This window comes from Colletotrichum phormii, assembly GCF_030913505.1.
Source record: "Colletotrichum phormii strain CBS 102054 chromosome Unknown BDP81scaffold_21, whole genome shotgun sequence".
Classification (NCBI taxonomy): Eukaryota; Fungi; Ascomycota; class Sordariomycetes; order Glomerellales; family Glomerellaceae; genus Colletotrichum; species Colletotrichum phormii.
In genome coordinates this window covers 523,797-543,429 of record NW_026851463.1, presented here as the reverse complement: position 1 = coordinate 543,429, position 19,633 = coordinate 523,797, and the positions used below count along the sequence as shown (strand labels likewise).

Below are 19,633 nucleotides of genomic sequence, written 5' to 3'. Positions count from 1 at the left end.
ATGACGCCTGCGAGCATTGCTCTCCATGCTGACGAGCTCTTGATATCCATGATATCCAACTACAGCAAATACACTGTCTGTCAATTTCCTCAAAGAATCTCGACTACATGAAGGATACTGATACGACCTTTCCAGGGCGGCTCTACTGTTTTCATTGCCCACGGCCTTGGAGGGACGATCGTCAAAAAGGTGTGTTGATAACTCCATTATTCACCAGTCTTTGAAGCTCATAGCCAATCAACTCTAGGCAATTGAGCTATGCTCGAACTATCCAGAATACTTTGCTATCGAAGGGTCCATTGTCGGCGTCGTCTTTCTCGACACCGTTCACCATTCAACAGACTCCGAGGGAGTTCTAGCAGCTGTAAAAACAACAGTAGCAGCGACTCTGCTCAAACACTCCACACGACCGTCTGTTGATGATGTCAGACAATTTGCAGAGGCTGTTCGAGAAGTCAACAAGACCTTTCTTACACAGGCGCCATTAGCCTTGACAATCCTCAACTTTATTGCAATACGCCGAGTTGAGATCACGTCCGAAGATGGCTCATCCTACAAGACTCTGGTGAGAAAGCGTGTCTCATTTCCTTGGTATGGACTAGGAACTAATGAGTGGACTAGGTTGTACCCAAACGAAGGGCCGATATGGACCCAACGCAGGGTTTGAACCTGTCGGTAGGCTGCCATCACTTCCAGCTGACACAGTTCCCGTCCCCTTCAGACAAGATATACAGCCTATTGGCAGATCACGTTGGCGATATGATGACAAGGATATCCTCTTCGAACAACAAACGGGTGTTCTTCGCGCCACCACCTGTGGCGCCAACGACAGCCAACCCCCCGCCCCCGTCACCGCCTCCTGGTCCTCCTGGGCCTCCAGGTCCGCCGGGCCCGCCAGGTAACAATGGCACATACACATCACTTGAGTAATAAAGGAAACTGATGCTTGTTTCGTAGGACCCCCGGTGTCTCTGCCACCGCCGCCTCGAACCGGTATCCCTATCGGCCCACCACTGCGAGATCAGACCAATGAGTCATTCAGTTTGTGGGCCAGAAAGAAAGAAGCTGGTTAGCCTTTACACATCCTGAGAGATTATCCTCTTGACCAGGAATCTATGTACTGACCGAGATCTAGCTGATAAGAAAAAGCACCGAGACATCCTCGTGAACAAACTTGGTCGTTGGGACGAGCATCATCTTGGGCACGATATACATCCGACTCCAGATACCTGTACCTGGATACAGTCTCACTCTTTCTTCAAAAGCTGGGTCAATTCCAACAAAACGGAGGGCCTTTTTGTGCAGGGCGCCACAGGATGCGGTAAAACTCACTTGGCCAAGTCCGTCGCCAACTACCTATCCTGGGATCGCCCTCGTTCTCCACCGGATAACAACATCGTGCTCTCCTTCTTTTGCAACGTCAGCACTGTGAGGAATAAGAAGCCACCAATTGCCGAGTACTTTGTCCGATCACTCCTTCAACTGCGCCCAGCCTGGTCCGAGTCTATAGCGCCTTATTATCGATGGCAGCAGCTGAAAAGCAAGCTGGATTTACCAGCGCTGTTCGATATCCTGCGCGACTTCATGATCCAGATGCAGTATACCACGGGTCCACCAAAGATGACTGCTGTTTTCCTCATTGTGGACGGTCTGGATGACTGTGATGTTACCTATGCTCGGGAGTTCCTCCGTCTTGTAGCAAGTCTCCTCAACCACCCGGGGGCTCGCTCAACGCCAGCTTCTGGTCCAGCCCTCGCAGGACAAGGCGTGCCGCGCGAAACTGTGAGGTTCAAGTTCTTGTTCACGTATAGCCCTTGCGAGATCCTGAACATGACCTCCTGCGTACCCAATTCCGCTAGGATTCTGATGAGTGACTCGGAAATTCGCAAAGACATCAGTACTTACGTGGACAGAGAGCTGGACGTCATGTCTATGCTTCGTTCCTTAGATGGACCGCCGGGCGGAGTTCGATCGTGGATTAAGAGCAACTCGGAATCATTCTTTTGGTTCGCAAAGTACTCCATCGAGGACGCAATGACTACGATCGAAAACGGAGAGGAGAATGGGTACTCCTTGAGTGGAAGAATACTTCCGTGCCCTTCCAGGCTTGGGCAATACTACGACAGAGATCTCATACCACTATTCCAGACGATCGAAGAAGATGGGAAATATGCTCTCTCAGCTGTGCAATTTGTACTCGGCTGTCTTGGTAAACCGAACAGAGGCGTGATGGGCGACGTACTCGCCTATCTTCACAGAGACCCTGACTTGAAATTCTTTGACTTCGGCAACTTCGCGAGGCAACGGTGCCCCCGGCTCATTCACATTTCGATAAACGACGATTTCCAGGTCAGCCACCCGTCTCTGATCTACCACTTCAGACGTTACTACTTCAGCGAAAAAGAGCAGCACGCCAACATGGCGTTCTTGTGCATAAAGTACCTGTCCAGATCCGACTTCGCATGCTTCAAATCAATCATGGCTCCCGATATCTCAGCACGTCACCCGTTCTACTTGTATGCGGCAACCAACTGGGGAGAACATCTCCGTCGTGCGGGTGACAAGGTGGTCAAACTGCTCCCTCTCCTGGGCGATTTCGTCAACTCTGTGAACTACAGAACCTGGTCAGCGCATTACTCCTGGAACATTGCACTGACACATCGTCGAAGCGATCCGATAGATGACACGTTCGTCTCTCCTGTGTTCACATTCATTCATGCTGATATTGGCCACCTCACCCACGAGATTCAATGGGCAGGGAGCGGAGAGGCATGGTCATGGAAGACTGAGCTTCTTAGGAAGACATGGCGGTACTTGTACGAGCGAGATCAAGCCCCCAGAATTGCCAGGCTCATTGAATATTGGAGGCCAGAGTCTTATTTCTCGGTACACAACGCCTACGGTCATACCCCTCTCATGCATGCAGCAGGCTCATCAGAAGGACAACCCGAAATGGTCGACTACTTCCTGAAGCGGACCAAAAACGTTAACGAGCGAGGCTCTTTGAACGGCGGAACTGCTTTGATGATCCTGTGCACGCAGCTGGAAACGCGCGATGAAGACCTGATGGAACGCTTGGTCACATCACTTCTTGATGCTGGGGCCGACCCCAATATCTCGGATAACTGGGGCGAAACACCCTTACTCGTACCTTGCAGTAGAGAAAATACTGCCATGGTTGGGTTGCTCCTCCAAGCGGGAGCTAGGCCTGACATGTTGAGCATCCACGGAGCAACCATGCACCCCCTACGCGAAGCAATCATGCAGTATCACAATGAGGTTGCGAGGCTCTTGATTGACTACGGCGTTGATCTGAGCTTGCATTTTCCCTGGCCGAACCTGCAGTTACCGTTAACAGCTGCCATCACCGAACAGAACTTTGACATCTTCATGCTTCTTCTAAGCAGAGTTAAAGACATCAACCAATTAGACGGCATGGGGTACGCTGCGATTCATCTGTTGACAGGCCCGTTGCATATTGATTGGCTACCACATCTTCTGAAACGACCTGATGTTGATCTGGAACTTCTCTCTAATGGTATCTCAGGCGATGGAAAGAAATTCATCCGGCGGACTCCGCTGACCTTTGCAATCTTTGATGATAACTTCAAGGCGGTGGAGCTTTTGTTGGAAACAGGGGCAAGTCCTTGCCGTCACCCCGCATCGTCAGATGAGACGCCCCTTTTCACAGCAGTTGAAATGGCGAGGACGACGAAAAATAAGGAAAGGTACGTTGGGCTCTGCTTCTCCCGGCCAACTCGCACATCGCTACTTTGTTGTATTGCTACTTCTCAATATCAAGCTAACTAGGAGAATTCTAGTCTGGAAGAAAGCGAGGTTGACATCAGCACGGGCAACACCGACATAGTCGAGGTGCTCCTCGCCTACCAGTCACCCATTAATACGTTGAATCGCAAGTCGAAGAAGTACGCCAAATCCCCATTGATGGTGGCCGTAGACTACAAGGACCAAAACATGGTAGAACTTCTTTTACGACACGGAGCGGACCCGACCCTCGAAGAAGCCTACGGACTGCCGGGTCCTCTCGACGCCGCTATGCTAGACGATGAAGACATCGCCAGAGGAATGATCAAAGTCTTGCTCGAAAACCCTTTGCCACCAAGCATCAATTACGTCCCGGACAATTCTGACTTTCAGCATATCCTCATCGAAGCGAGTGATATGAAGCCGGAGGTCACGCGGTTGCTGCTTGACTACGGTGCTGATACGAAGCGTTTCTTATCCTATATCCCCGGGTGCTTCACCACTCCCCTCCATCGGGCTGCGGAAGAAAACAACATCGAGACTGTGAAAGTCTACACTGAACACGAGCCAGCCCTGGTAACCTACCAATGCGACGAAGGGCTCGTCTATGAGACACCTCTTCACATCGCTGCCAGGGACGGACACATTGATATTCTGCGTTGTCTCCTCGACGTGGGTGCCCAGCCAGGCCAAGCCTCATATCATTGGCAGGAAACACCGCTTTGGTTGGCCTGCGAATCAGGAAGGCTAGAAATTTCGCAATTGCTCTATGAGATGGCGCCAGAGACACTGGAAACCGCCTCCTACGACGGAAAGACTCCTCTCATGGTAGCCTGCGAGAACGGAAACCTCCAATTAATCCAGTTCCTCCTCGACAAAGGCGCCGACATCACAGCACAATGCTCAATGGGAACATCATGTGTCGGCAGCTCAGTCTCCGAGGACAACGGTGTGGGCCACAAAATCATCGATCTGCTACTCCAACATGGCCTCGGCATTGACGACGTCGTCGGCTCATCCGGCTTCACGGTGCTTGGAGAGGCCTGCAGGAGCGGAGACGTCCCGACTGTCCGGTACTTACTCGACAAGGGAGCGGATCCGGCAAAGGGACAGAAGTGGCCCGGAGACACTTCCACTACATGGAGGTCCGCGCTGATAGTTGCCGCCTTGTGCGAGTACGTTAAGGTGCTCGAAGTGCTACTCGGACATCCACAATTGGCGGATTTCATCGAGAACGTTGACTATTACGGCAACAATGTCCTGCACAGGGAAGCTTCATGTCATCGAGAGCAAGTTTCTGAAATGGCCACGCTAGTATACTCCGCGTGCGAAAAGTTGAGAGCTGAAACTGGCGTCGACCGTTTCCAACAGATGCTTGCTATCAAGAACAGCGACATGCATACGCCTTTGGACATGGCTATCGATCTGCCACACAAGGGCTTCAGCAGTGAGGCGATAGCACACATCGACATTTTCCTCAGGCGCTACATTGCAGAGTTGGCAGTCGCCGAAAGTCGGACATTTACCCAGCACAAACATCTTATGCGAGACATCGCTATCATCCTCCTAGCGAGAGGGAAATATGATGCAGAGGCTGTACGTCTGTTTCAGGCTTTGATCGTCGATGTATGGGTAACGAGGGAAGACGGGCAGTGCATCGAGACGGTGTTTTGCATGCCCAACTGCGATCTCTGCGACGAAGACGAGCAGGAGCAGGTTTCATTTTGCCGACTCTGTGGCCTCAGGGTTGGCATGAAGTGCGTCGACGGGGCGAGGTCGCACCACGATTTGGTCGATATCCCCGTCATCAAAGACCGCAGCATCATTGACCTCAACTCAGAACCCATCAATGAGATCTTGGACCTTTTGAAGAATGACTTTGTCGTCGCAGAGAGTCCCCGGGCAGTAGAGGAAACTTTCATCGCCTATTTCGAAGTGGGGCAAGACTCGGAAGATACGACTCTGTCGCTCGCTGCACTCCATGCTTTCGGATACCTGGAATTCCGACGTCGAGCCTGGAGTCCTTACTTGCCGCTGGCGCCCGCGGTGTACAAGCGAATACAGCCTTGGGAGTCCATGTTCACGGAACCGAGGCGAGATTTTGAAGAATGGGTTTGGCATATTGAGACGTCGCATTACAGGTTGCAGAGCGAACTGAACTACTTTCACGAGTCGGGCAGAAGATTGGCATACAAAGACGAAGAGGCGACGAGGTTGGAGCAGATTCTGAGTGATGTCGGGTGGCTTTATCCGCAGCGGGATGTTCAAGATGATGATGATTTAGGTGTTGTGATCGACGAGTAGCCCGGCAGCGGTGCAGAAATGCCGGGAAGGAGATATCGACGTGTTTGGAGTGTCTGGCGGCCCGTTATCGACGACTCACGAGACTGAAACGTACTTATGACTGATGAAACCACTGCATCGAAAGTTCAATGTTTTATTCTACTTGTATGGCGAGATGATCAACTGTTTGTTTGTTTGTTTTATATTTAACGCCATGGCGGCAAGGGCGCAGCCGCCCTTGCGGCACACCTCCCGGAGGGTATGTGGCGTGAAGGGTCGCAGGCTCTAGCTATATACTATATAGTACACGCCGTATCCTGACGTCCTCCAAGTCTTGCTCGTGAGCTACTATGTGTTCTATCCATCCCTAGTTCCCACTGGTGCCCTAGTTCTGTTATAACCATCTGGTTTCTTAATAGAGGTAGTTTGTCGTTTAGAGGATAGGTTATGACCTATCTCCTAGTACCGCGGGCAGATCTTCTGGAAGAAGTCTATCACGCAGAGGAAGGCCTGGAAGCCTTCAGAGTCAGTGATTAGCCCCTTGAAGTAGCGATCGAGGGACCCTATAGGTTCTACGGGCTCCTGGCGGCTATAGGGGTAGAGGGTGGGCCACTGTTGCCTCCTCAGTAGGGTCTTTCGGCAGTAGACTAGATGGTCTGCCTCCTTAACCCATCCACAGGAGCAGGTGAGTAGTGCTTCTGTATAGTTAAAGCGTTAGTGATATTATTTAAAGTCCCCGTAGCCTGACCGTGCCGCGAGGAGGTGATGAAGGGTAGCCCTAGGGAGGCCAAGTTCAGGAGGGCAAGCAAGGGTGGCCTTGAGCCCTAGTTGGGTATAGCGGGGAGTTGCCTCTTGTTTCCACCATCGTATATATTGGCGTCTTGGCCGCTCTTTAGCAAGCCACTTGATACCTGATAGAGTAGCTAGTTGGCCCCTAAGGACTGGTAGAGTTGTTCCCTCCTTAGCTAGGCTGTCTGCTTCTTCGTTTCCTTTAATACCTTGGTGCCCAGGAGACCAATAGGTTTGTATATCGTGTATCCTAGCTACCTCCTGGATCTCAAGAAAGGCCGCTTGTGAGGATTCTGGGACCTTACCGCGAATCCCCTGAATAACGCTGGTATTGTCGATGCAGATGTGTATAGGCTGGCCTTGGGAGGTCTGAAGGGCCCGTCGGAGCCCAGCCCTCGCCCCCTCCGCCTCACCATCAAACACTTCTGCTAAGCCGAGGCGGCCGCAGCCCTGGGCTATACGTTTATTGTTGCGGTAGATAACAAAGCCGTACCCTGTAGCTCCGTCAGGAGCTTTGGAGCCGTCTGAGTATACGACTGTATGCTGACCTGGCACAGTCTTGAGCCAGGCCTGGAAGATCCTAGCTGCTACATCCTTCGTCTGTGTAACTATAAGGTCATAAGACCCTGGGAGGTATTGCGGCTGTAGGAGTGCTGGCCTTGGACACTTAGGTAACAGGCCAGCTGTTCTTTGGAGCCTGGTCTGTTGCCGCCCTGGCTGTAGCAGCCTTGGGACCAAGGGATGCTGTTGGTCAACCTTCTGCAGGCGTATAGCGAAGCGTAGTCGCGCTGCTTCGAGGGCTACCTCTGCTGTAGGAAGGCCAGCGTCTCGGATGAGGGTGCTGGTCGGTGTGGTTCTCCAGACAGGCAGGATAGCCCTTGCTGCTGCTGTAATAACTTTGCTAAGTCTACGGGCCAGGCCCTTCTGTCCTGTACCAACTGTAGCTATCTGTAAAGCAGTACTACTGCTAGTATTGGTGCCGCTGTTTAGGGCTGGTTTGGTTATGCCCGCATACCAGGTCTCAACTCCATATAGGGCTGTTGGAAGGACACAGGCAATAACCGCTTTTCGTACTGCGGCTGCTGGGAGCCCCCCTTTAGTATTTGTTAGGTGCCGAAGGAACTGGGCTACCTTCCTTGCTGCCGCCACCTTAGTTTCGACATGGTGACGGAAGGTGAGTCTCTTGTCAAACCAGACTCCTAGCCATCGTACAGGCCTAGCTGAGGCCTTGATAGTTAGGCCCCTCGCTTGTATATCTGGTAGGTCTTTTGTCTGTTTATGTTTCCTGCTGAAGTGGACTGCCTCACACTTAGCTGGGTCAAAAGCAACCTTGTTATCAGTGCCCCAGTTAAGTATATGAGTGATCTCTTGGCCTAGAGCTATAGCATTTTCTTTTAGCGATGGGCTAGTAGCTACTAAACCTATATCATCCGCATAGCCGAACCGTAGCTTCTGATCGTCGGCTAGGATATCAGCTATATATAATAGAAAGATAATAGGAGATAGTGGGGAGCCTTGTGGTAGCCCACAGGATAGAGGGAAATCCTCTGTAGTTGTATCCTCTAGCCTGACCTGGCTGCTCGGCTAGAGGTAAAGGTGAAGATCAGCCTAATCAGATGCTTAGGCCAGCCCTGCTGTCGTAGCCTGATAACAAGTCGGTTTCTTAGGACAGAGTCAAAAGCCCCTTTAACGTCCATTGTTACAAGAGTTGCAGTGAGCCCTAAGTCTAGAGCCCTCTCGATCTCGTGGGTCAGACAGGCTGTTAGGTCGACTGCAGCCCTCCCTGGTAGTGCTCCAACCTGCTGCGGGCTAGCAACCCCTTCTAGGATAGTAAGGTAGGCCATCCTTTTTGCTATTAGCCGCTCTAGGCCTTTACCCAAGCAGGATAAAAGGGATATCGGTCGCCAAGACCCAGTCTTCGAGAAGTCTGTTTTCCCTGGCTTCTGGTCATGACAACTTCTGCTTTGCGGAACGGTCTGGGGAAGTGGCCTACTTGAATACAGGCCTGGAAGAGCTGCTGTATAGGCCTAGCTACTGATTCCCAGGTCTGCTGTAGTAAATTTGTAGTAATCCCGTCAATCCCAGGGGTTGTAGTCTTTGTCAGAGTAGCATGGCGTACTTCTTCCATGCTAACCACATCCTGCCAGGGCATTAGACGCTGTGCAACTACTGGGATAGGAAAGGATCCCCAGGTAAGTCGTCTGTAGCGTTGAATCTCTCTAGTAAGGCCTTTCGTAGGACCTGGGCTTTATCGTAGCTGTTGTCGAATATCTGACCTTCTACTATAAGGGCGGGCCTTTAACAGCTAAGCTAGACTTCCGCCAGCCTACTATCTTATACAGGTCTTGGTCTGTCTTAGCCCCTTCGATCTTAGTAGTCCAGTAAGCGCGTTTTGCCCTTCTAACAGTTGTTAAGAAGATCTTTTGCTCCTCTAGGATGGGGGGAGGTATAACTAGCCCAGGTTCCTGGGCCTGCTGGCGCCTAGCCTCGATAGCAGCTCGGTGGGCTTCTGCACACTCTTCTGTCCACCAGGGGGCTCCCCTACCCTGATTTGTCCGTCTCTTACCTACAGCTTGAATAGCTGTATAGAAGAGGCTGACTAGTTGGGTAGCTAGAGTGTCCAGCTCTGCTGGACTAGGCACTTCCCCTAGGGTAGGTAAGGCTGAGGATCCAGCTCTTACTAGGTCGATAAGTCGGGGTAGGGCTGACTCTGGGACTGAGAGGTGGCCAGTCTGGCGTTTCTGTTCCTGGGCCTTGCCTATAGGGATAGTTGTTGTGATAGCTTGGTGGTCAGCCCCTGGGTGCAGGTGTGGGCTAATATAAGCCTCAGCAAAGGGGATATTTGAGAATGTTAGGTCGAGGGTATGCCTATGAGTATGGGTAGGGACCCCAACCTCCCCAATAAACGAAAGATCGTAGCCTTCAGCCCACTCTGCAATATCGTCCCCCCGATTCCGGCTAGGGGAGCCTGGTTCCCAGATAGGGTGGCGGGCGTTAAAGTCCCCTGCTATAAGGGCTCTTTCTGGCGGATAGTATCCTAGGAGAGCAGTAGTCGTGTGGTTTGTCGGCTCACCTGGCGGCCTATATACGTTGATAATAGTGAAGTTGCCAGCCTTAACCTATAAGATATCTCTCGTTTGGGTAGGCCTTTGTTGCTGTATTTGTAGTCTTAGACTCTTGCGTATATAGGTCATAACCCTAGGTCTTGTATCTCTGTTGTTCCAGAAGTTAACTGGTATATAGGAGTTATAGCCTGGGTGTGTGTTGATTTGCATCTTATCTCTATAGCCTATCCAGGGCTCCTGGATCAGTACTATATCGATCTGATCCGCCCAGCAGAGCTCTAGGAGAGCTGTATGAGCTGGGCTTCTCTTCCCCACGTTACACTGGGCGACTCGTAGTACCCGTGGGGAGGCTGGCCTGAGCCTACTGCTCTGAGTCGAGGTCGAGGTGGGTGTAGGCATTAATAACGTTGTAATCAGGCTTCTGCGCCACCCGCTGGGCCCTGCTGCTTGTGGTAGCTAGAGTAGGTTGGCTGGGTAGGGGGGGTAGGACTGGGTCGTCAGGGGCTTGCAGCCCTTCTGCTTCAGCCCCATTCTCATCTTCATCCATGCTGCTACAGCTAGCCGCATCACTAACGTCCGCTACAACAATTGAGTCCTGGGTAGGGGTAGGGGCGCGTGGGCGCTTTGAGCCGGGCTGATGACTCGTTAGGCTGTTGCTAGGTTGCTGGGTGTTGCTGGCTTGGGTGCCAGCTTGGCTGCTCTGATAGAGGGCCTCATAGGCCTTCTGACCAGCCTTACGGATCCGGGAGAGTTCCTTCCGGTCTGGGAGGGTAGGGGAGCCATTAACCACTAGGGGCCTTGCTGGACAGTCCTTATGGTTAGCTTGGAAGGGGCCGGAGCAGTTGGCGCACTTCGGTCTAGCTATGCAGGGCCCAGTCTCGTGGGATCCCGAGGGCCTGCTACAGTTGCTACAGAGTGGCTGTCGGTGACAGTATCGGTTCGAATGATATCCCTGGCATCCAGGATCATGTCTGATTAGGGTCTTCTTCTTTTGGATAAGCTGAGACCTGCTGCTTTGGTTAAACAGTCTGAAGGGTGGTACTTCCACAGAGAAGGAGATGACCCAGGAGATTTCGTTTATAATAGGGTTTATACCTAGCCGGGACTGCTGGGCCCGGGTAGGCTTACGTCCTGTTTGGGCAAGGACCTCATCTTCTACCAGAGTAGCTGGGTCAAGGGCGTCGCCATCAAGAGTCCACATCTTAGCAGGGCAACGTGGGACGACGTAGGTAAACCACTTAGTAGCGGTCTCAACCTTATAGGCTCCAAGACACTCTGCTAGTTTCTGTTTGTTTGCAAGGAGGGCTTGCTGGACCTGCTTTTTCAGGGGTCTCAGTGAGTAGCCAGTTGCAATATGGTAGATGTGTGGGATATCTGCCAGCTGGAGCCTAAGGGCCTGGCAGACTGTCCGGCGTAGGGCGAAGGGGGCGTGCTTCCTAGTAGCCGCTAGGCCCTCTTCTGGGATACGGGTAAAGACCCGGAGGTCCTCCTTCGGTTGGGATAGAGTCTGGGCCTGGGTCTCCGTCAGACTCTGTGTCTGGACTTCGGGCCGGGTGGGGATTCGGGTACGGGTCGGGGCTACGGCCACGGCTGTAGTTGAAGCCGAGGCTACTACGTCGGTCCATTTCCGGCTCGGAGCCGGAGCCGTAATCTCGTTACCTATAATCCTCTTCAAAGCTTGGATTACATAGGTTATAGTTTCTTTTGTAATCTGCTTCCTAGGCCCCTCAAAGCAAGAGATCACGTTATCTACAGACTAAGTAATAGCCATAAAGACGTCCTTTCGGGCTTCATAGTGCTTAGCCTCTTAATTAAGAGCTATAAGGACAGCTCCAGTAGCTGTCCTAGTCATAATCGAGGGCCCCTTAGCCATTAAGGGGGTTGTTGTTGGAGCGTCGGGCTGGCTTCCCACGAGGCTGGGCCGGAGTGGCTGGGCCTCGGTTTCGCGGCGGCGTTTAGCCCTTGAGGATAGAGGCGGCTCTGAAGAGGGTCCAGAGCCTCGATCAGGGCCGGCCAAGGAGGCCGGCAACGGTCCAGAGCCCGCCGGAGGCTGCGAGGCCATCGCGGGAGGGCGCCGGAGGAGAGGTGAAGGGTTTTCAGCTGTTAAGCATTTTGGTGGTAGCCCACTTATTACACTAACAGTAGATGCCAAGAAAAATTAGGCGAGAGGGAAGTTGGAGATGGTCAACTGCTGTCCTCTATTTCCATCCCACCCCAAGATGTCCCTCAAGTCTAACTTCCTAATCATGCTGTGGAACTGTAGCGTCTATGATAATCCACCTCTCCGTCCACGCTCGCGGCAGCAAATATCCTGACATTGAGGGTGGTGTCTTTCGCGGACCAGAGGCATGCACTGATGGCAAAGCCCTCTTCTAAGTGGACTGGCAGGTACCCTCGTTACTACACAGCGTCGGCGGTGGTACCATTGGCATTGCCGGAATTCGCCTAGTATTGTTCTGTATGCGAGGCTGCAGTTGGTGCAGAGGAGGCCGTGTTGAAAGCGGCGACACATGGCTGGAGATGATTTATTAGCCTGCAGAGGGTATTGTTTCTTGTTGGATACAATGGCATATGTAGTATGGAGATATTTGTTGTGAACCTCGTGCGAAAGGGCCGCTGTGTTCGTGGGGGTTGGTTCTGTGCTTTAGTTCAAGGTTTGAGAGGCGCAAGACAATGCCTTGTTCTTTGGTTTTTGAAACTTTGTTTCTTGAATTAGACTCCGAGGCGATCGAGAGTTGAACAAAGAGATTCTATTTATACTGCCGCAGGTCGTGGCTTTTCTTTTGATGTGAAGAGTGAATGGAAGCCGAGCTTTGGCTTCCGCCTACTACTGGACACACTTGAGATGAAAGGAGGAGTCACCGACTTTGATAGGAGTTCATTATTCACCTGAGTCACACACGTGGTTGTAAACTTGTGGTTCAGTGGAATTATCCATGAGGAAGAACAGAAGTTTAAATGCCAGCGACTGACCGCATTTCAATGGTTCCTTTCTTGACTTTCTCACACACAACCATCCAGCAGAGGGCAATAAGTCCACAATTCCTGTTCCAAAACTCAGGCTCGTTATCAATTGATTCTTGCGAGACATCCTCCAGACTTACAAACGCAAAGAATTAGCCACCATGTGTCATTTTGTCTGGTACGACAACAAATGCTCCAGCTGCGGCATCCCCTTTGACCGCAAACTCACCAAGTGCGAATACGTTCATGCACGAGTCCCGCGACCTGCTTGCGACAAAATATATCTGAGAGACAACCAGCCGAACTTTAGGTGTCAGGATTGCACAGCTCTAGAGACGCCATGGAGGAGAGTCGAATTCGTGGTGGATGCTATCGAGGGGGACGCCAACGCTAACGAGGGGGGCTATCGCAGTGATTACCCGACTGACGAGGACTGCAAAGATGGTGATTACGAGGGTGACGAAGAGTCAGCTTCCTCTGAAGACGACGGTGATGTAGAGTCTCAACGGGGCATTGGGAGCTTGAAAAGAGAGCCGGGGCGCTCTACCTGGCAGGGGACAAGGAGGAGTTTGAAAAGGGTGTACAAAGAACACGGAATTAGACGAGTTGGAATACTAAACTGAATGGCATAGGTACCAATAGCTAGCAGGTTCATATTGAGTCAGCGCCGCCTTCGATGGAGTTTATCAAAGTCTACAGCCTGCACTGAATTATTATCAGTGTTCAGTTGCGGAACAGTAAGGCCGGGTGACTGGTTTTCTCTCTCCCTGTTTGTGCCGGCACGATCGTGGCGGCATTGGTATCCGAACGGGGTTCGTAAGTCCTCCGTCGGATCAAGAGCCGAGCGGGGCAGACTGGAAAGATTCACTATGTCCGAAGCCTACCTGTATCATCTTGGAGCCGAAAAGACTTCATGGCATCTCTGGCAAGAGGTATTTGATCACCAAAAAGAGTCAGTAGTCGTCCGATAACGCTGAGCTACTGACTAGAGCGCAAGAATCCGGTTGTCGTTTTGCAGGGAAATGGCTGGTTACCCCGCGTCTCTAATTTGAACAGCGGCAACAGCCCCTCTGAAGAAGTAACTCTTCCTCACCAGCTGTCAAGCTACCCTAGACTATCCTTAGCCTGGTACGGCAGGTGATCGACTCTATTGCTCCGTTGCCCCATGGCTTGTCAATCTAGCAGCTCTGCAGAGACGACACAACCAACCGATTCTTTATCCGTCTGCGGGGATTCTGACCCAGGAGACTGGCTACAAGCACGAGAGCGGATTTCCTCGAGGACTGCGGATAAGCGCGGTAGCAGGTCACGGTAGTTCAGGATAGCGATATGAGTGAGTAACACTGTCCGAGGCACACGAAGAAGATGGCAATAAGTAATCCTTGAAGTTGCCCTCCTTATACAAGATGTAGACATTGTCGGATCAGTAATTGCAGCCATGAGAAGTTCTCGTTCTTCAGTGTTTCAATTTCTGTTGGGGGTTGGGTCAGCCCAAGCTGTCACTCCCGAGGATTGCGCATCCTTTGCGAGCCGTCTTAATCTTCCCAATACGATAATCCACGAGACCACATTCATCGCAACAGGGACAAACATTTCGCTCCCTGACAATCACCCATCATGCGCAATCCCCTTTCAAGTTTCCAGCGTGGATATCTGTCGGGTTGTCTTTGTCACTACCACCGGTCCGACAAGCAACATCTCCCTTGAAGCTTGGCTTCCATCAGAATGGAGCGGCCGTTTCTTGGGTACTGGCAATGGCGGTATGAACGGATGCATCCAATACGGCGACCTCAACTACGGGGCCACACATCAGTTCGCCACAATTGGCACCAACAATGGCCACGACGGAACGTCTGGTGCCCCCTTCCTCAACAACCCCGGGGTGATTGAGGATTATGTCTACCGCGCCGTACACCTTGAAGCTCAGTTGGGTAAAGAGATTGCCCAGCAATACTACGGCAAAGAGCACACCAAGTCGTACTACCTGGGCTGTTCTACGGGCGGTAGACAGGGGTTCAAGGAGGCCCAGAGCTTTCCGGAGGACTATGATGGCATCGTCGCAGGCGCTCCTGCTTTCGACCTGATTGCACTCATGTACTGGACCGGGCAGCTTTTCCTCAAGACAGGGACTAATGAGACCTCGCGATTTCTTTCTCCCGCGGAGTGGGAGTTGGTGTATGCAGATGTCTTCAAGCAATGCGATGGATTGGACGGTCTTGAAGACGGCATTCTCGAAGACCCGAGCTTGTGTCAATACAGACCCGAAGGCCTCATCTGCGCCGAGGGCTCCACGGATGGCTGTCTGAGCGGAGAGCAAGCAGCTACTGTGCGGGCCATCTTTTCTCCAGTTTATGGCTTGGATGGACAGTACATCTTCCCTCGGCTGCAACCTGGGTCCAATGCGACTGCTCGGCTTCTCAACGGACAGCCCCATCAATATCCCCTGGACTGGTGGCGATATGTCGTCTACAACGATATCAAATGGGATCTCTCGACAATGACACCGGAGGATTACGCAGTGGCTTCGAAGCAAGATCCATGGAAGGTGTCAACTTGGGAAGGCGACTTATCCGCAGCTAAGGATCGTGGAGTCAAGGTCCTGCATTACCACGGCATGCAGGACAATGCGATCAGCAGTGACAACTCAGAGAGGTACTACAACCATGTGTCACGTACCATGAACCTTCCCTCAAAGGAGCTGGACGACTTTTACCGGTATTTCAGAATCTCTGGCATGGCGCATTGTCGCGATGGTACTGGAGCTAGCATGATTGGCGGCAACCCGGAGACTTTCGCCTCGTATGACCCAGATGCTAACGTATTGGCGGCAATCGTTCGCTGGGTTGAGGAGGGCGTGGCACCCGAGTTCATTCTTGGTAGCCGCTTGACGGCCTCCGGGGAGGTCGATCTGCAGAGGAGGCATTGTAAATATCCCACGCGAAACGTGTTCAAGGGGCAGGGAGACCCCTCGAAGCCGGATAGTTGGCAATGCATCTAGTGTCTACATGTACTACTAGTATGGAACAGACTTGGTTTAAATATCTAGGAAAACGCAATTGCCACCCTGAAATCACTCACCGACCCCCCTAATTGACTTGATCTTGACTCTAATTGGATTCAAAAGCCTTGAAACGCCATTGTCTACCCACTTGAAGGTGCTCTCATTCGTCTCGTATAATTCCATCTCGAAGCGGCTGAAGAGGTTTGCAAAACAGAGGTAAAGTTCGAGATATGCGATACTATTTCAAGTTAGGCCTGGCTTTCTCCCGACGAGTTCGAGCGTATGTAAACTTACTTCAAGCCTATGCAAGCTCGTGGGCCTTTGCTGAATGGCACATAGTATTTCTCCAGTTCCCAGCCGGCTTTACCAAGCCATCTCTCAGGGACGAAGTTCTCGGGCTCCGGGTACACGTCTGGGTTGTCATGGATCATACGAAGGGCCTGCGAAACGGTAGTCTTGGAGAAAGACTGAGTCAGTGACATAACATAGTGTATAGCTAATCCAATCTGTCACTTACGCCTTCTGGAAGAAAATGTCCTCCGACGGCAGCGCCGCCAGCAGGGACTCTGCGCGGAATGATGCCAGGTACTGGAGATCCGAGACGAAGTATCTCCTTGATGACTGCGGTCTAGAAACATGGAGAATCAGCATGTGAAACCCAATCTTCCTTTCAAATGTTCTCGCACTTACAAGGTATGGCAGTTTCGAAACAGTTTGGTACTCATAGAGACCATCAGTATTCGTAGGAGCGTCTTTCAACTCTTCCAGCATCTTCTCAAGCTTATCCGGGTTCCTCAGCAAGAAGTATGTGCCAAAGCTAAGAGCAATGCTGTTCGTATCAGTGCCGGCAAAACACACAGACAGTGCTTCGTCGACGAGTGCGTCTTGGCTGAGCTTGTGAGACACTTTGGTCTTTTCTGCCTCTAGGAGAAGACCGAAATAGGTGTTACGGCCGTCATCCGTAGTCGTTTTGCCGCTTCGCTGTTTCTCCTCGTCTTCTTTGATCCACGTGGTGCATTGCTACTTGAAGGTTAGCTCAGGCCTAGGATGCCTTCTGATGTTTGACCACATCTTGCAATGACTGCACTCACCTCTCGAAAAACGACGTAATCCGGCAAAATTATCCTTGCTACACTGAGGGGTAGACTCATAGCGATGTGGCTGATCATGGGAAAGTGCTTGGTTAGAAAGAATTGGTCGACGAACTTGGCTAGCATGCTCAAAAACGGTGGCTCGTCTTCGTCAGAATCAACAAAGTTCAATTGTCTGTCGAATAGAACAGGCATGATGGTGTCAACCTAGAAGAAGTTCAGCACTCAGCCTTGCAGTCATATTAGAGAACATCCCGGAGGTGGATGTTGTGATCAGTTGAACGAGTTGAGAAGCAACCTACAGTAATGCATTGGTAAAATGGTTGTAAGTTGATCGACTGGTCGTTCTCGAAGGCGCGCTGTGCTTTTGCCATGGCTCTCTGCACAATATCTAAAGCGACAGGCGCCAGGTGGTCCACATGCTTGGTCGAGAAGAGGGATTGAACCGTATTCTTTCGTTCTTTGTGAACCTCGGGATCAATCAACATGATGATGGAGTACTTAATGCCACCCGCGCTCTGGAAGAAGTCGGGATCCTTGGTGTATTTCGTGCCACTTCCGTAAGGCCTGGAAAGCCACATCAGTGAGACGTTCCTTGGATTTTAGCTCACGAATAGAGCTCAACTCACTCCCTGAAGTAATCTGGATCACTGACATGCACACGACTAGGAGACACCCGGACGACTGGGCCTGAAGGATGCATCAGCATGGACGACACAGCCAAGAACGCATGTACGTATCGCGGGTATTTCACTCACCGTACTTGGCGTGAAGATCAGGGTACTCCTTCACGTAGTTGCCGTTGAGAATCACATCTTGGTAGAATTCGTACCAGTATGTTGCTGCAGCGTACCACGGGCCAGGAATCTTTCTAAGCGGGTGCAAGATGAGCCTGTAGAACACACCACCAATGACATGAATAGAGAAGCACAGGGCAAGAATGCTTGGCGAACAGAGAATCTCGCGCAATTGAAACAGAGCCATCGTCGGAAAAAAGAAGCAGATAGCTCAATAAGGTTGATCCTCGGAAGACTCCTCCTGAGCATGACCCAGATGATGGCGCGGGACTTATTTCTAAAGTCAAGTGATATCCTGAAGTTCTCTTATCTTTCGATGGATCTTTGAGGGCATAACCCTACTACAATACTTGAGTCTATTAATTTTCAGGTAAGACGATGAGACAAACTTGAGGTGTTGATTCGAACACCATGTATCAAATTGACGGTGTTGAGCTTGTGGACCGCGTAGTCTGTAGATGTTCAACAAAACAACTGGAGAAAGATCACCATTGTTTGCTACCACATTTAAGCGCTCCCTGTCACGCGGAGGCGGTCACGCGGCGTAGCTGGCCAAGGAATGTTTGGCAACTTGGCGAACTCCTCCATGCCACGGGTCATGTACCCAGCGGTCATTGGAAAGCCTGCCCAGTTCCCGCAGGGCGGAGGCATCCTGTAAGACGATTCAACCGCTCTACAATACATATCTAGCAAGGCATCCGGAGGGATGGCAACGTGTATGAGAATGATTGGGTGCGTTCCACGTTGAGCAAGCAAACAAGACGCCCAATCTGGTGTGGGCCGATTATCCGCAATATGCAGTATCCAGTCGGAAGGTTCGGGGCATCACTCTAATCAGTAATTATCGACTAGTAGAACACCCATGTAAACCTACCTCAGCTGGCGCCACAAAGCAAACACCTGTGGAGTTTTCTGCCTGTGGCGTTTGACTTTTCGTCGACGAGGATCGCTTTTCCCAGCTCGGAAGAAGGCCGATAGCGCCCCTGTCTACTGTCATCATTGCGAAGCGGGTCATGACCGGTTGAACCAACATGAAGTTGATTGATTCGATTCCCGGTACCTGGTAATTGAACAGGGATTATACTTGAAGAATGATACCTCTGGTGGCTTACACACTCGTTGGGCAAGCCATTTGTTGGACACCTGCAAGCGATGATGAGATGATGCTAGGACTTTGCGTGCGCCAACGAGGACCAAAAGACGAGACTCGATATGTTATGTCTCGCAACTGACATTCCATGAAAGCTTGAAGCAGCAGGCATAGACTCCTAAATTTCTCTGAGCAACTTTCCCATAACTTCGAGGCAGAGGCAGACGTTGTCAAGTTGGGGTTGTTGACGCAGGGTGGAAGCTCTCAGAGGCCAACTGCAGTTAGGGGTAGAATGATGAATTACTGAAATCTGCTCCTCCCCCGACGTGTACTCCCTGCGCTGTATATATATCTGAGCTGCTCCTTTGTTGCTTGGACTCCTTACTACCTCTAACTAGCCCCTATCCGGGAGGGCTCTGACAGACGTCACTTGGTCCTTAATAGACTGAGTTCTTGAAGGCGTCAATTGCGAGACTCTGCTTCTGTAAGAACTTACATGATGGGTTGAAATATGGGATATTACTTCGCTTGAAACATTCAGAAGTCGTCTTACCGGCGGGATATTATATTTGGCTATCTTGGACAGCCCGCAGTTGAATGCGTCATTAATCTGTACACGTACCTTCTCTTAGACAGACATAGCAGGTAATGAGAAGCTAGACCGTTCAGACCTGGAAACAATCTGAAGCTAATAAAATTCATGCACTTATTGATTTTGAGCTTTCATCCGCAGGATCGACTCAATGTGGCTTGCCATCTTGCTCTTTGAGAAAGCCCACTTTCCAGCT

At 51.3% G+C, this 19,633-nt stretch overlaps 4 protein-coding genes across 4 annotated transcripts; 3 read left to right on the top strand and 1 right to left on the bottom strand.

Annotated features, from left to right (window-relative positions):
- On the top strand, positions 1-6,069 carry BDP81DRAFT_397960 (ankyrin repeat-containing domain protein; the record flags this gene model as incomplete). The annotated part of the gene is made up of 7 exons (XM_060588391.1): positions 1-75; positions 136-189; positions 248-565; positions 622-898; positions 958-1,068; positions 1,136-3,728; positions 3,822-6,069. 7 exons carry the CDS (start codon positions 1-3, stop codon positions 6,067-6,069), a joined length of 5,676 nt encoding a protein of 1,891 aa, XP_060441184.1.
- A 6,698-nt stretch (positions 6,070-12,767) lies between these two features.
- BDP81DRAFT_436326 (uncharacterized protein) lies at positions 12,768-13,538 on the top strand (the record flags this gene model as incomplete). The annotated part of the gene is made up of 2 exons (XM_060591124.1): positions 12,768-12,947; positions 13,007-13,538. Coding segments are annotated over exons 1-2 (565 nt in total), but the record flags the coding sequence as incomplete, so codon positions are not given.
- A 510-nt stretch (positions 13,539-14,048) lies between these two features.
- Positions 14,049-16,105, top strand: BDP81DRAFT_100014 (tannase and feruloyl esterase). Its single transcript, XM_060581357.1, has 2 exons — positions 14,049-14,199; positions 14,255-16,105. The coding sequence occupies exons 1-2, from the start codon at positions 14,196-14,198 to the stop codon at positions 15,862-15,864; spliced, it is 1,614 nt and encodes a 537-aa protein (XP_060441182.1). The 5' UTR covers positions 14,049-14,195; the 3' UTR covers positions 15,865-16,105.
- BDP81DRAFT_464149 (cytochrome P450) lies at positions 15,937-17,942 on the bottom strand (the record flags this gene model as incomplete). The annotated part of the gene is made up of 8 exons (XM_060594118.1): positions 15,937-16,105; positions 16,162-16,322; positions 16,385-16,495; positions 16,558-16,887; positions 16,959-17,165; positions 17,261-17,525; positions 17,588-17,648; positions 17,717-17,942. 8 exons carry the CDS (start codon positions 17,940-17,942, stop codon positions 15,937-15,939), a joined length of 1,530 nt encoding a protein of 509 aa, XP_060441181.1.
- Positions 17,943-19,633: the final 1,691 nt, after the last annotated feature.